We start from the raw sequence: 16,936 nt of genomic DNA, 5'->3' as shown, positions 1-16,936 counted from the left end.
AAACATTACTTCTTTCCTTCTTCCCTCTGTTAATACAAGTATTGTACTGTGCATGACCTGTGTGACATGAACTACACTCCCACAAGGACAGAAATGGAAGACCAAGAAAGGCAGGTCAAAGTGTGGATGTGAGAAGGTTACACAGAGAAGTGGAGAATTATGATATTATGGCTACACTTCCCAGAAAACTTATTTAGTTATGAAATTCTATTGACTAAAGTGAGACTTGGGACACAGTGGCTTAGCGGTTAAGACACTGACTCTGAAGACTGCAAGGTTGGCAAATCAGTGGTTTGAGATCCAAATGCCGCATGATGGAGTTAGTTCCAATCACTAGCCCCAGATTCTGCCAACTTAGCAGTTCGAAAGCATGTAAAAGTGCAAGTAGATAAATAGGTACTACTTTGGTAGGAAGGTAACAGCGTTCCATGTGCCTCAGCATTTAGTCATGCTGACCACATGACCAAGGAGCCATCATTCACAATGCTAGCTCCCTTGGCTTAGTAATGGAGATGAGCACTACCCCCTAAAGCTGGACACGACTAGACAATCACGTCAAAGGGGAAACCTTTACCTTTTTTAAAGTGAGACTTATTTCCTACTAAGCACAGAATCAGAGAATTGGAAAGGACCACAAGGGTCATCTAATTCAAGCCCCTGCCCTGCAGGAATACATAAGTAAAGGACTTCTGAAAGACAGTCATCTAATCTCCTAAAAGACCTTAAAAGGAAGAGAGTCCACCACCCTCCACTCTTGAACAGCTCTTAGTAAAGAAGTACTTTCTAATGTTTAAATCAGTCTCTTTTCTTGTAATTTGAATCCATTGGTTCATGTTCTAGTCTCTGGAGCAAGAGAAAGCAAGCTCATTCCATCTTCTACATGACAGCCCTTAAGGTGTTTAATATGGCCCCCATATCACCTCTTGATCTTCTCTTTTCCAAGCTAAAAATACCCATCTCCCTAAGTCATTCTTCATAGGGCTTTGTTTCCAGAACTTTTACTATTTCAGTTGTGCTCCTCTGAGCATGTTTCACCTTGTCAATATCCTTCTCGAACTGTATATCAACAGAAATGGAAACTTTCAGCAGAGAATTCCCATGAGTTGACTGAAATTGTCAGGGATGTTCATCAAACTTGTTATCCACCTATTACAAACATATTTAATCACTCCAGGCATCAGAAGTCTAAAGCTAGTAATCTAGACATCTATATTCTCACATCAAGACTTCTTCTAATACTTTTGGTTCAAAGCTAAAGCACTGAAGCAGGAGAAGAGAAAGCTTCTAGGCAGATCACATTTCTTTGACTACAGGGGGGAAAGCAACATCTGCACAGATCTTCAGATCCTCACTACCAATTTCAGTATCTACCCCACAGGGAGAAAGAATTAAAGCTTTAATCTGAAAAGGAATATGTCAAGGACTCCTCCAAGAGTCTAAAGTAACAGAATGCAAGAGCCATCCCAGTTCCCTTTTATTCATTATTTTTATGTGTTCCATTATGGCATTAATTGCTAAATGTTTTATAATATTTTTAAAGGCAGAAGAATTAAATTAAAACTTATAAATTCTAAAAGCCGACATTTCCAGATTGTAATTAAATGGAAAGCCTCAGGTGGTTACTCTGCCGGTTAAGATGCTGTAGATTTTGATTTACAGTAGTTCAGACAAAGAGTCATCATTAAAAAATGAATAGGATGGGCTTTTAAGGGTGATTAAGTTCATCAAGAAAAACATTATTTCAGAAATCAAACAGTAACAAATGAGTATTTCAAGTGAAAGTGCTGGTCCATCTTTCAAAAACCAACAAAGTCTACAGTTTAAACCAGGAAGAAAACTAGCCTTTGCTAATGTAAGTTGTTTGGAGCGGAGATTGTCTGCATTTGATGGGAATGAAAACGAAATTATAATTAGCTCTTCAAATAAAAATCTAGCAAGAACTATGCTGAATAAGAAGCAAAATAATCTTTCCACTGTGTGATGCTGACTAGAAGGAAGAAGACATAAATTATTCAGCACTCCCATGTCATTTTTCTTCCCTCATAAATATATCAGTTAAACTAACATCATCTTCCTGTGTGTTGTGCATTTGAAAAAGAATGCAGAGCTTGGTGACCACTGGAAAGCAGTATTTTGAGATGATACATTTTTTGAATGAACCCTAAAAGAATAATAGAGCATTACTCCCACCACTCTTTGTAACTGACTTCACAGGATACAGTAGGTTTGATCCTTGTTTGCTGGAGAATGAATTATGCTTCTGAATTATTACCTGCCCTCATCACTGGCCGTGCCCCTAAAGGCTAATGGGAACTGAAGTCCAACAACATTTGGAGGATCACAGTCCTACCACAACTTCCACACTATGTGAGTGGAAATGGTTGCACCAGTAGGAGTCATAGTAATACTCCCCAAATATAGCCTGGAACTTTACTTCTATGCCATGAAAGCAAGCACTTAGATTAATTTGCATTTCTGTAAAGATGTGAGAAGTGAAAACACCATATGAAACTTAAACCAAAGATTTCATGCAGTGTTGGCCTTCCTGAAAGGGTTCATATCATTGAAATAGCAACAGGTAAAGGGCACATTGGATCCCCAGATGAAGTCTTGACATAGACTCTGGAAAGCTCCTCTATGAAATAAACTATTGTAGAATATGTTCTCAAATGTTAAAGTTTGAGCAAACCACAGAGACAGGTTCTGGATACAAATGCCAGTTCAATGTCAAATAAAGTATGTGCAAAGATATCTTTTGAATACAAGGGTATCTTTCACAGAGCATGAAGGTCGAACCCATTTAAATGAGAAGGCCGTGGGAGTTGGAAGAGGAAATTAGGTCTATAAAAATGATACTCTGAGTGGTACCAGGTATTTAATCAACCACTAAATGAAGCCAAAATCATGTATGCAGATTATGAAACATGAATATATAAAAATTTAAATCGTGCCGGATTACAATGTATATTAAACTATGCTTAAAATAACTTGTGATTAAAATGGCTACATATAAAAATCTTCTTAAGCTGAGGATTGGTGGTTAGGTTTTCTGCAGGTTTAATACTGTATTGGGCAAAGGTTATATGTGAACTACAGAGGAAAACAAAAACGACCACACACATTTTAAAATATAACTAAAGCGCACAAGCTAATATAGCACCCTCTCAACCTGAGGAGTCAGGTGACACCACCGGGCCAATCCAGTGCAACTGGCTCATACAAAAATCTTAAGGTTTGCAATGTGGACAACACCAATTATGAAGGGAAACCACGTCACCAGTCTCTAGTATGACTAACTTTAGGACTGAGTGCCCACCCTAATTTTCTGGACAGGAAAGATTGCAAAATGGAAATGATTCAAAAATACAAAATCTTTCTTAGAGAAGTCTGTTGGTAATTATTCAAGCTATTGGGGAAAAATATGGACAGAATGAGTTTGAGGCCAGTTGTATGGCAACCTTAAGATATAGTGTCATGTTCAAGAGAGATGGGGGAGGAAATTATAATAGCATTTTGTCTGTAGTGCGAAGTTAGGAACGCAGAAGTGTTGTAACACTATAACAGGATACTGAAGCATTAGTAAGAAGATATGGGCAGCAGATTTGAAATCTCAAGTGATCAGTAGCACATCCATACATGGACATAACAGTCACTGTATCTATATGCACATTAATGTTCAGGACTCCAGCATCCAAAACTTAACTTTTGTTATTCAGAAATCCATGAAATCTAATGAGTCAAAGGAAATAAGTACTGCGGAATCTAACATGGATAAACAAGCTTTTAAAGCCACTATGTGATAAAGGGGAAATATTTTAGATACATGTTTTGAACATGATAAAGCAGTGGTCAAGTTAATTTAATCATGGTTATTTTATTTCAAGTGAAATTACTCATGCACTCTTACAGATATTTCTGCTTCTGGTCGTATCTTTCACTTAGCGCTTCCACACATAGCTACTCCAAGAGAGCGCTCTGCTTGGCTTTATATAACAAAACTAAAAATACTGAAAGGGACACAAAGCTCAGTCAAATAAACTCAATTATACTTTACCATACTCTTTCTTTCACTTCTCCTTTCGTCCTCCTCCCCTCACTCACATACATATCCTTTCAAGTTAATGGAGAAAAGAGTGAGAAATGTGGAGAGAAGAGAAAAGCAGGATAAACTCCTACAGCTTGCAAATGTCCTTTCAAAGGACCCAACCCAGTGAAGGATCTGTATTGGGAATCTGCAGGCAAGAGAAGTCCAGCTGACAGACTTGCGATGTTTTTCTCAAACTTTCTGTTCGTGAGCTGAGATACAAAGGTCAGTTTTAGTCATTCCCTTACTCCTTAAAATTTATAAGCAGCATGTAAAAAAACCCTTATAGGATCAGCCCAACAATCATCGTCCTGTTACTCACAGTGGCCAACCAGGTGCCCTGAGGAGCTCACATGAGGACATAATGGAAACAGCCCTCTCTTATTCTCCTAGCTCTCACTTTCTTCTATTCTCTCCCACAACCTTGTGAACATATGGACCTGATTTACTCTCAATTGCAGTGATGTGGTACCCACTTCTCCACAATGCAGTCTCATGCCAATCCAAAAGAGCCAGAAGAAAGAAATAACTGGGATGGAAACAGTTAGATGGTTTCTCCTAATATGTATGCCCCTCATTCTCCCAAAACCCTAATGGAAAGCTATGGCCCACTGGTCCTGCTCACAGGACTCCTGCATTCATACACTTCCTAAAGGAGCATGTGAATACCCATAGGGAGAGTGGCTCAATTACCACTGCAGCCATGAACTGCTTCAAATCAAAACAAAGCAAACCAAATATAGGTGGATTTAAAGCACACAGACATAAACAGTACATGGGGAAAGTAGATTGGATAGAGCGGCAGGACACAAAAAAGAGGATGGCTCTTATGTAATAGTCATGTAGAAGAGAGAATTTCATCCCTCACCCCTTTTGTATACAGAGATCTTAGAGTTCAGTCCTAAAACAGCACCATTAAAAATATGGGTGTGACTTTTCAAATTCCTGTACTGTTATACAATGGAGATAGGCACTCTAGCTAGAATTAAAATTTTATTTAAAATATTTCCTGTTTCATTGGTGAAAAGTATATATTAAGCTCTGATGCACTGTATAAGTACTTCAGATTTTAAAGTATTCTCAGCAGTTACTATGGTAACACCACTATGTAATGAATCCTTCTATAGCTACAACTGCTTATCATTTATAATTCACACAGTTTCATCATATTTAATTATGCAATGCACTAAAGTACTACACATTATCTATTCCACATTTATTTCTGATTTTATTTTGATATGCCTTTCTGTTTCTTTGTAGCTTGGATTTTATTTATTTCCTTTCACAATTAACTTCTGAATTCTAGAACTAGTGATCCATTGGCATTATCCAGTGAGCCAAGTTACACACTCAACTTTCACGGCTGTATCATAAGCAAATCTATTGTATTAATTCATTCACAAGTAAAGTACTTGAGAGTACAAAGAAGAAGAATAAACTCATAGAGTTGAAAGAGACCACAAGGGCCATCCAGTTCAACCCCATTCTGCCATGCAGGAACTCTCGATCAAAGCATACCCGACAGATGGCCATCCAGCCTCCGTTTAAAGACCTCCTGGGAAGGAGACTCCACTACACTCTGAGGAAGGAGTTTGTTCCACTGTCAAACAGCCCTTACTGTCAAGACGTTCCTCCTAATGTCGAGGTGGAATCTATCATATCACCTCTTAAGCTTCTCTTCTCCAGGCTAAACATCCCCACCTCCCTAAGTTGTTCCTCATAGGGCATGGTTTCCAGACCCTTTACCATTTTAGTCACCCTCCTTTGGACATACTCCAGTTTCTCAATGTCCTTTTTGAATTGTGGTGCCCAGAACTGGACATAGTATTCCAGGTGGGGCCTGACCAAAGCAGAATACAGTGGCACTATTACTTCCCTTGATCTAGACACTATATTTTTATTAATGCAGCCTAAAATTGCATTGGCCCTTTTAGCTGCTGCATCGCACTGTTGAATCATGTTCAACTTGTGGTCTACTTGGAATCCTAGATCCCTTTCACACGTAGTTTCATTCAGCCAGGTGTCACCCATCCTATATCTGTGCATTTTATTTTTCCGCCCTAAGTGCAATACCTTACATTTCTCTGTGTTGAAATTTATTTTGTTAGCTTTGGCCCAGCTTTCTAGTCTATTCAGGTCATTTTGAATTTTGATCCTGTCCTCTGGGGTGTTAGCTACTCCTCCTAATTTGGTGTCATCTGCAAATTTGATAAGTATGCCCCAAATTCTGTCATCCAAATCACTGATAAAGATGTTGAATAGCACTGTGCCCAGGACAGAACCCTGTGGGACCCCAATGGTCATTTAACACCACTTGCTTCCCTCTCCAGTCCGATTTGCAAGTCTCCTCTTCCTATGAAAGAATCTTCCCATTTAACACCACTTGCTTCCCTCCCCAGTCTGATCTGCAAGCCTCCTCTTACCATGGGAAAAAAACCACTTCATTTAACATCACTTGCTTCCTTTCTCAAGCGATGTTAAAGCCCCTCTTCTAGCACCTGGGAATCGGTGTCAGGTAGTCAGGTAGTTGGGAGAAGGAGTCATGTCCTTGGTTGTTGCCCTCTATGTTTTACCCTTGACTTATCCATGGGTCATGTGAAAATCCATTATTTTTACCCTGAAACCTTCCCTCAACTTACACATTAGGTTGACTCGTACATGAGTATATATGGTATATCAATCTGTATTGAGATTTATGAAGTAGTAAGAAAACCAGCCTCAGTGGGTTGATGCTGATGTAGCAGAAGGGTTCACAATTAAGAAACTAGAAACTAAGAAATGCTTCTCTTTCTGACAGTCATAGTTTAGGTATGGCTAATATAAGCCTCATTCGCCACTTAATCAAGACTATGATTAACAAGTTTCCACCCCTACTGAAGAATTCTAGTTACACTGAAAACCTGACAGCCCTAAACGTTTTTTCCTTAAAGAAAACTAATTGTTGAAGCAGTACTAGCTCTTTAAAAAAAATATTTCTATGAAGAGTGTCCCAATATGTGAAAGACATGGAAGCTCTATTTGCTGTAACAGCTATTATAATTAAGAGGAAAAATGGAGTCAATTGTCCATGACTGGCATGAGGTTCTCCTGACCAAGTAATTCAAAGATGTGTATAATAATGGTGCCAATTGTGTGCTTTATTTGGCATGTGATACGTGTTGGAAGACAACAGAGAAGTAGGAGCTTTAGCAACTGCATGTTCCAGCAAGTGCACCTAGACTAACTTTTCAAGGCTCCCCAGATGAGGTTTGTAAAGGAAGAAAAGAGATGAGTCCAGAACACAGCAAACTGCAGACTTAATTTTGTTTTGTAAGTTTAAAGTTCATTGTTCCACTTTGTAATAACTCTTGGGGCTATAAACTTCAACCTGCAATAAAAGCTATCCAAAACCCATTTACTCTGTATGATAGATGATGTAAGGATGAAAATCCTCCACCTGTGACATAAAAAGATCTTTTATAGGTTGTATTATTTTAGGATTCAATTACTACCAGACTTTTACTTTGTGATACCCTTGATTCAAGAGTGTCATTCTCTCTTATTCTGGCTGCTACCACTCAATATTTAGTTTACAGTGACTCAATATTTAGTTCACTCTGGAAGGAATTGCTCTTTGAATTTAAGTAGTTATCCTACCCCATTAAGTTACATTAATGGTACAATGTGACATAAAACAATATCATTTAAAATTTAAGGACATTAAGATAAAAGTGGTTTGTTTATTTATTTTAATTTGTACACATGTGTAATACAAGCCTCTCAGATAACTATGTTATTGGCCAGCATACATATGTAGTACATAAATAAATAACTGCTGGCATGTTGAGTCAATTTTGACACAGGCAGAGATATCCACATTTATTGTGCTCTGGCTGGAAATTAAGTAAAATGAGCCAGGAACAGATATATTCTCAGTGGAAAGAGTCAGTGTGGCTAGGGTGGCAACCTGAAATCCATGGAAATAAAAAGCACAGAAATAAACTTGGCATTATAACAGAAGTGGGTAGCTGCCACCATTCTGGGGTCTGCACTCACCCCATTTTCACCAACCCCAAGATCTTGCCAGACCACACCCTCCTCATTTTTCAACACTGGAAATGATCATAAGATTACTTCTGATTTTGAAAAGAAAAGCTATTTCAGGCCTCAGAGAAAGGATAGGCTTAAATGACCAATGCTCTTACCCCCCAGGAGGTTCTGGAAGTGTAACAGCTACTTATAGGCTGAATTTCCCAGGATGGGATGTCTAGGGATATAGAGGGAAGTCCTGGAGACCACATCTGGCTTACTGCCATACTGCAATATAATGATCAGCACCAAGAAATGAATCTCATCTACCAAAAAGAAGAGCTCTAAGTTGTAGAATACAAGGTAAGCCAAGAATGGGGATGCTTTATGACCAGCAGGGAAACACAAGACGATGGAAATAATAAAATGGAGAACTATATAAAAAGATGAAAGGATGACAGATTCATTCAAGGAAGAACTATTTGAAGATGAACCTATCATTTTAGAAAGTAAAGTGGAAGCTGCATGCAGACTTGGGAGAAATAAACCACCAGGAAAAGATGGCATATTGCTTCAACGTATAGGGTTGCTTCAAGTACAGAGACAGAATCTACTCTAGTTCTAACTAAAATCTGTAAAAAAAAATTAGCAAACAAAACAATGGCCCACAGATTGGAAACACTCAATATAATTCCAATCCCCAAGAAAGGGAGCACCAGGCATTGCAGTAAGCATAAAACCATTGCATTAAATTCCCATACAATTAAAGTGATGCTCAAAATTCTAGAACAAAGACTTATTCCATATATGGAGTGAGAAATGTCAACAGTTCAAGCTGGGTTCAGGAAAGGAAGTGGCACTAAGGATCATACTGCAAAGATAGGATGGATAATGGAATAGATCAAAGAATTTCAGAATAAAATCAACCTGTGCTTAAAAAGTATAGGAAAGCTTTTAATTGTGTATATCATGAAAAACTTTGCATTATCTCAAAGAAATTGGTATGTCACAACATTTGTCACTAGGGGGTGTGGGGAATGTGGACCACACTAGGTGACATTTCAGAGGAGGAGTAAAAACAATTTGAGCCCTCCTCGCACTGCTGGGTGTGTGTATGCTATGCTGCTACCAGTGCCCACCCTTTCTTCTCTGCTGCCCTGTATTCTCTCTACTGAAGAGAAAGCCAAGGCAACAAGGAGGGGCAGGTGACTGTGCAAGCATGTAATATGCAGTAATTATTTGCCTAGTTGCCTGGGAAGATTTCCCTAAAAGGAGTTAGAAAGGTAAGCATTTCTTTTATAAATATCCAGGTAAGTCATTATACATTTTTTAGGCCTAAATGTGCTTAGTGCAATTGGTCACACAAATAAGAAGCAATATACTTACCTGTATGCAAGTGCCAGCGCCCAGGCACAAGCTGCACAGTAAAGACTGTCATGTACTTTTGCCTTCTGTTTTTCACCAAATGTTTTTGTGGGGAAAAGACCAGTGGTTGGACTTTGGAAAAGCAATATTGTTGATCTGACTGCAAAGAGAATGTTTTTAAAAAGTGACTCTTAATTTCTCCCAACTTTAAAGGAACATTTTTTCAACCAAAAGAAAGACAAGGTTAAAATAGAAATAGCTAAACATGTACCAAGAAAAGGAAGGAACTATAAGAAGGACACAGTGACATTTTTACACTGTACCCTTGTGCTTTGGTTGTTTTTTCTCACTGTCTTTTACATCCTAAAGCCCTTGGCAATATTTAGTGACTACAGCTTCATAAGCATCTCGTATAACACCAAAAGTAACTGTTACAGCTACCCTTCAGTGAATCCAGACGGTAGTAATTCTCAAAGATGCCTGATGCAGAGGCAGAATCTTCCTTGCCACTTCAGTAAGAAGATACTTAAAGTAAGAATCTATAGCATAGCATGGAAATGTTATTTTTTTAGCCTTGCTGGTTGAAGATTCTGGGAATTATTGACTGAAAAATTAACTTTTCCAAGGTCCAGAGAGGTGATTGTTATAGGTGGAGATGCTTATGGTAAAATGTCAGCCTCATCCTGCTTGGTGGATAGGGAACATTTTGTTATATACTAACTGTATGGCTTCTGTGTGTAGGTAGGTTTTATTTATAGGCCATTATCTGTCCAGTTTGAATTTATAATGTTATATAGGAGTGTATTATATTCATCTTTTCAGTGGCCTCAGCTTAGATTAATTGCATTTGTGGACAATTTCAGCTATTAAACAATGGGATTCAGATAATTCAGTGAAATTTTCTGAAATGGGCCTATTACCAGACCCTATCTATACTGGTATAGGAGTCAGAATGTTTTGAACAGTTCTCAAAAATCGTCCCCTCTGGGATGGATGGAGAACGAAACAGAATGAGTGAGGGACTTCTGCATGCAGTAAAATGCATCCCCCACTCATTCCACACTCGTTCCTGGCCCCTTCCGTTCCGTTCTCCGACTGTTCCCTGAGCGATAAACTTCAAAGTATACCCAACAGATGGCCATCCAGCCTCTGTTTAAAGAATGGAAAACTTCAGTCTTCTCAGATCACAGTGTCATGTATCAAAGTATCTGAGACTGGTGCCAGAAAAAGGAGGGTAGACATTAACTAGTCATTCTTTCTTTGAGAAAAGAAGTGAGATTGACACAACCAGTTATATTACTGTGGTCCATTCAACTGTGATCATGTTGAATGAAAACCACAGTAATATAACACAACAATCCAACAACACAACAGATCTTTCTGCTATATTATTAAGCCTTCCTTCCTTTGAACTATCATGATAAAATGAGTACAGTGTGCATACACGGAAGTGCATGGGTTCGCGCCCCATTATTTTCAATGAAGCGCGAGCATATGCACTTTTCCCCTTACATGGGGGTGGGAGGTCCGCAATGGATCCCCCCATAAGGGAAGGGATTACTGTAGTTTTAAAAATAAATAATAGGTTGAGCTTTAAAATATAATTATGATCATGACATCTGAACCTTGACAACAATGTCAACTAAGTAAATGTAGCTTAGCCTAAACTGTCAGTTCATTGCCCATCTGAAATAGTAAGAGAAGACAAAAGATGGTGGATGTCAAAAAGCAGTACTGTTAGCCACTGCTGTATTTTAGAATTCAATTGGTCACCTACTCCACTCTACAACAGATCAAACCATGGACATCTTAAAAGTTTGTCCGAACATCTATTTGAAAAGACTGTTTCATATGCGGCAGTAGTGTTTTTCCCTGACAGTTTTAGGCTGTGCTGTCATTGTGGCTTTTTAGTACTGAATAATTAAGCCCACTGCTCTAGTGATGTATCGCACAACCATTACCTGGCTCAGTTCAACAAATGGGCAGGCATTTAGTACTTAAAGACACAGCACATTTAAGTAGGTCATATGGCTTATGGTTGGTTGCTTGTTTGTTTTCAGAGATAATGTAATAAAATAGCTACGTGTCTGTGAATATCACCGCTGTTCAGTTCCATCTGAATAAAATCTACGGTAGGCTACATATTACTTCAGACTGAATCTGTGAAAACATAAAAGCATCTACATCTAATATCTGGATGTTTTCTCACACCAATTTTATATCACAAGACCACACAATTATTTTTGTTACATTTCTTTTCATTATAACTAACAATTCATTGGGAAAGGGATTAAAACAAAATTAAAACATCAATGTGCTTCTCAACAGAAGTCAGGCTGTGGATACTATATTTTCATGGATTATATTTAGCCAAATTTCTTTATTATCCTGTAACTAGCTAAGTAAATGAGAGCTAGTGTGGTGTAGTGGTCTGAGCACTGGACTAAAACTCTGCAGATCAGGGTTCAATTCCCCGCTTGGCCATGGAAACCCAATGGGTGACTTTGGGCGAGTCACATTCTCTCAGTCCCAGAAAACCCCATGATAGGTTCACCTTAGGGTCACAATAAGTCAGAAAAGACTTGAAGGCAAATCACCACCACAACCCTATGTAAAAGTGAGATTTGTGTTACATTTAACTTCTGTAAATAAAGATTTGCTTTGGTTTTTATACACATTTGGCCATTGGAAATGCTGTCTTTCTGAGAGCTTGGATTCAGATAAACTGTCTATGGTGGCAGCATTGAATACAGACCCCTCAAGGACAGAAGTTGCATAATTCCTCACAGATACCTTGAGGGCATTTAGACAGTCTCCAAAGACACAAAGACACCACAGAGATGCAGTGAGAACTGTGGAAATCATCATAGTTGGTGGATTAAAGCTTAGAGACCCAACAACTGGCCACAGTGGTGGGACTGCCTAAGAAAAGCTCTCACAGTTGGTGGCACTGGTGGGATTGCCTAAGTGTAAACCCCACAGTTGGTGGGTTGGGAAAACCCCACATTTGGTGACCACAGCAGTGGGATAAAGAGTGAAATCCTCATATAAAGTGGCTACTTCACTGTTGCCATCTACAAAGTTATTTAATAAAGCATTATAAACTATAAACAATGGTAATTTGAGATGTTAAATGTTACAGGAGAAACTACTTTAAAACTGAATTACTCCTCCAAGATGAGCAGCAATTCATGTTACTTCTTCTTCTTGAAGGGCTGCATGCTGCCCCATGAGCGATCTTTGTCCATCCCTTGGCAAAGAAGCATTTTGGATTTTCCAAATACTAATGGCCATTCAGATGAGACACAAAACTTACTATTTTCTCATTCTTTAAGTAGTTACATTCAGAAAATACTACAAGTGCACACACAAAATTCTTTGCTTTTTGTTCAGATTTACCTATTCGGTAGTAATGATCCAACTTATCCCACAGGCTCTCTCCATCCCTTGGAAGATTGATGCTTTTGAGAGGTTCATATACAGAACCTGAAGGAAGAAGTTATGAGATCTTGATTACAACTATAGCAATAACATGAAATGAGAATTACAACCATCAAAATGATAGGGATTTGTTGTCATCTTTGGTAACTCATTTTTCTAGCAAGCTAAGTCATACTGCATAGCTATCAAAAAGGAGGAGCACCCCTTTCTTGGGTGTGAACGAGCTTCATACTGGATGACAGGGTCTGCAAATGCCAGAGGCATGTGGGCCACTCACATTTACCATATACTGTATACACTTCTATTTTTGAAAAGGCCCACACAAGACCTAAAAAAGGAGGGTAAGAACAAAATTGCCATTCTGGGTGCACCTGCACTGTAGAAACAATGCAGTTTGAAACTAATTTAAGTGCTGCATCACCATCCTATGGAATCCTGAGATTTGTAGTTTTACAAGATCTTTAGCTTTCTCTGCAAAAGGGTGCTGGTTCCTCAGGATTCTGTAGGATGGAGCCATGGCAGTTAAAGTGGTGTCAAACAGCATTATTTCTACAGTGTATATGCACCTTAGGAAATGCAAGAGGTCAGGGGAATCAGAGTGCACAGAGACTCAGGGTGAGCCACAAATATTGTTCTGGCCACACTTTACCAGCCCCTATTGCAATGTAATGTAGCAGCACAGAAAAGACAAACATACATCTTGACCTTTGCGCAATATCATTTCCTCTTATCAGCTTAAGAAAATATTCATTCTAAACAAAATATATTACATACCATTTTCTTTTGGGTACCAATAACCTTTAGGAATTGTGTAAAATACTGTAGTAGTAATACAATTTTATTTTACAACTCTGTACAGGAAAAATATTTCTGTTCTAGCTCTAAACGTCTGTCCTCTACCATGTCCCTGCTTTGCCAAACATACTCATGAAAATCTGGGGACTAACTGCAAATCAAAATATTAATGTAAATAATCTAATATACATATTATAAGAGCCAGCAGGATGTAGTGGTTTGAGTGTTGGACCATGACTCTAGAGACCAGGCTTAGAATCCTGGCTCAGCCATGTAAACCCAGTGGGTGACCTTGGGTAAGTCACACTCTCTCAACCTCTGAGGATTGCAATGGTAAGTGCCCTCTAAAGAAACTTGCCAAGACAACCCTGTGATAGATTTGCCTTCGGATTGCGATAAAGTCAGAAATGACTTGAAGGCACACAATAAATATGCATATTATAGCATGTAGAACAAGCCACTATGTGCTTCAGACCTATTGAGCATTACAGTGCAGCATTATGCACTGAAGTTACATTCAAGCTAACATGATACCTTATCCCTCTCCCCTTGTGCATCACAAATTCTTAATGTGGTTCTCAGCAAACCAGGGTTGGCCATTAAATTCAAACTCAGCAATTTAGGATTTACACAGGTCACAATCTGTCTGCAAATTAACCTCACAACATGCACTATGATCTCAGCTTGTAGACAAACTATGTCTGCAACACAAGTTTTTTAAACATATTAATGAAACATCAAAGTATAGTTTTTTAAACCCCTGATGTGTAACATGGGAGAGGGAGTGCTCAAGCCTGCAGAATAGCAAAACATGGGTGGGCAATGCGCCCGTTTTTTGTGGTCTCCAGGAATCCAAAATTTCCTCCATTTTCTTTTGGTGCATTTTAGAACCATTTTATAGAACACGAAGTAACATAGAAGTGACTTCCAATCACACCCTTTCTTTTTTAAAAAAGCCAGAATTTCAGTGTTATAAACCATCCTGGGCATTAAATGCTGTTTGAAAACACTGAAATTCTGGACCATGCCACCAACAACTATCAGGTCAGAACGCACAGGGAAACCATTGAAAGCCACAAACACCTAGACAACTTGGAAAGAGGAAACCCTTAAAGTAAACAAAGTTTGGCTACCAGTGTTGAAAAACATCAAAATTAAGACCCAGCAAAATGTCAGGAATAAACTCTTTTAGAACACAGCCACAGTTTTCAAACTGTATTCCAGCAGATTCTTGTGTCATAACACTTATGGTTTCTCAATGTGATTGCAAATGGCAGGCAAGATAAGATTCTCCAAAAGACACTTTCTATACCACTGCTGATTTCTCCTTTCAGCGCTGAACCTACAAAAGAATGTTGTGTGTTTCTATAGTGTTTTCTGTTCATAAGGATAGCAAGAAGGCAAACAGGCATGTACAGCGCACTCCAAAACACATCCTGGAATCTCCTACAAGGCCAGGTGTTCCTTGGAGGTTAAGAAGATGAGGGTAACCTCCTCATACTGAAAGAGTCACAGAAGATTATTGGAACAACTCTGATTTGGTAACAAAGAATATTGTGGTATCCCAAAATATACTGAGTGCCAGCATGGTATAGTTGAGTGTTTAACTAGGACTCTGAAGACCAGGGTTCAAATCCCAGCTTGGCCATGTAAACCCACTGGGTGACCTTAATCAAATCACACTCTCTCAGCCTCAGAAGCTGGTAATGGCAAACCTTCTCTAAACAAATCTTGCCAAGAAAACTCCATGATAGGATCACCATAAGTTGGAAACATCTTGAAGGTAAACAAAAGACAACAGAAAAGTATATTGTTTGTTGTGACATAAGCTTTTGAAAGTCAGAGCCCACTCCATCAGATGTGTTTGTGCATATTTATGTGCATTTCTACCATCTGAAAACTATTAAGAACATCATGTGCCTTTGGTGAAGCAGGTTCAGCCTGCAAAAGCTTATACCACAGTAAATTTGCCTTTAAGGTGCCACAATACTTTTTGCTAGTTTTGCTGAAACTAGCTCAACCCTGCTGCCTCTCTGGAATCTAATTTAAAGGTTCTACAGTATAAATCCACCTGTAGTTATTTCTATGTTAATAAATCTGAACGTAATATCCCACCAAAAAATACGATTTGCTCATGGCACCTGTTTTTCTATCAGTGCTTTTAAAACAATCATACAAAATGCAAAAGAATGTCTTTAAAAAGGAAAAAAATATTTCAGTTTCTGTAAAAACTGAAGTGCTTGAGGTCAAATGACTGTGTATTGTGTTTATTTAACATGCTGACTGGAGAGGTAAAGAAGAGAATAACTACTAAATGTGTTTTTATTTTTAATGTTCTTTAGAGGAATAGCTGGTCAGTACCTTGCATACTAATTCTGCAGTGTATTTGATATGAACACAAATAATTTTAAGTATAATGAACCCTAATGGCTGTTTATGTACTCAACATTTATAACGAATATTCCTGAATAATAACAGAGAAGAGTCTGCTATTGTGAAGTCACAGAAAGAACTATAATACTGTGTAAGGATTTGGCAGAAAGTGAATCTGCAAACTAAATCAATCTAGCAAAATAAAGGTAGGAATATTGCTACTGGCACTGTTACCTGCAAGAAAAGCATTGTGCAAGAAATAAGGAGCCTACCTACATAAATAAAACAGAAATTGATGATGATGATGATGATGATGATGATGATGATGATGATGATGCTTTCACAGCCTACCAAGAGTTACTGACTGGACTTTTCAATCATCAATGACTCGGATTCCATCCATAAATGCAGGAATCAGAGAGACACTGCTCATGCTGAAATTTACTTTCCAGGGCCTCACATCAAGCCAGAACAAATATTTCTGGTATACAGAACTCCAGAAGTAGATAGTAAAGGGCTTTTATAATTGCAATGCTCTTTACTCCCAAATTTCCAAGAAAGCAACACGGAAACAGAGTGAGCTCTTTAGTCCAACACTCCTCTGATATTTTGGAGAAAGGAATAGAGATTGTTTCATCCACCTAATATTTTTTGTGCAAGTTTCCTGTCATCTGTAGACCTTTCACACTATCTGATCCCCCATTTTGCTGCCAGCACATGTACAGGCAACATTTCCCCAAAATCAGGACTAGTGGCAGAGTACATCTTCTGCATATTTTCTAGAACAGTTGAAGGCTGAGACAGAAACATTATTGAAAGCACCGTGTCTCGCTGCTGTACTGATAGTTAAAAATGCAAGAGTAGTTTTGG

At 38.5% G+C, this 16,936-nt stretch overlaps 1 protein-coding gene across 8 annotated transcripts in view; it reads right to left on the bottom strand.

The window, feature by feature from the left end:
* PHKB (phosphorylase kinase regulatory subunit beta) overlaps positions 1 to 16,936 on the bottom strand; it is a 124,510-nt gene that overhangs the window by 95,011 nt on the left and 12,563 nt on the right. For 7 of the 8 annotated variants that reach the window (XM_089540719.1, XM_089540718.1, XM_089540723.1 and 4 more), the window contains 2 exons: positions 12,857 to 12,943; positions 9,479 to 9,617 (listed from right to left, as the gene is read on the bottom strand). In XM_089540719.1, coding sequence (XP_089396845.1) covers positions 9,479 to 9,617; positions 12,857 to 12,943 — 226 coding nt within the window. Of the gene's footprint in view, positions 1 to 4,406; positions 4,570 to 9,478; positions 9,618 to 12,856; positions 12,944 to 16,936 lie in introns of those variants that run through there. The other variant, XM_089540725.1, reaches the window with a different exon arrangement.

Source organism: Sceloporus occidentalis, unplaced genomic scaffold (assembly GCF_023333645.1).
Source record: "Sceloporus occidentalis isolate IW3139 unplaced genomic scaffold, rSceOcc1.0.p SCAF_10, whole genome shotgun sequence".
Taxonomy (NCBI): domain Eukaryota; kingdom Metazoa; phylum Chordata; class Lepidosauria; order Squamata; family Phrynosomatidae; genus Sceloporus; species Sceloporus occidentalis.
The sequence above is the reverse complement of the archived record's forward strand: the minus strand, read 5'-3'. Positions and strand labels throughout refer to the sequence as shown.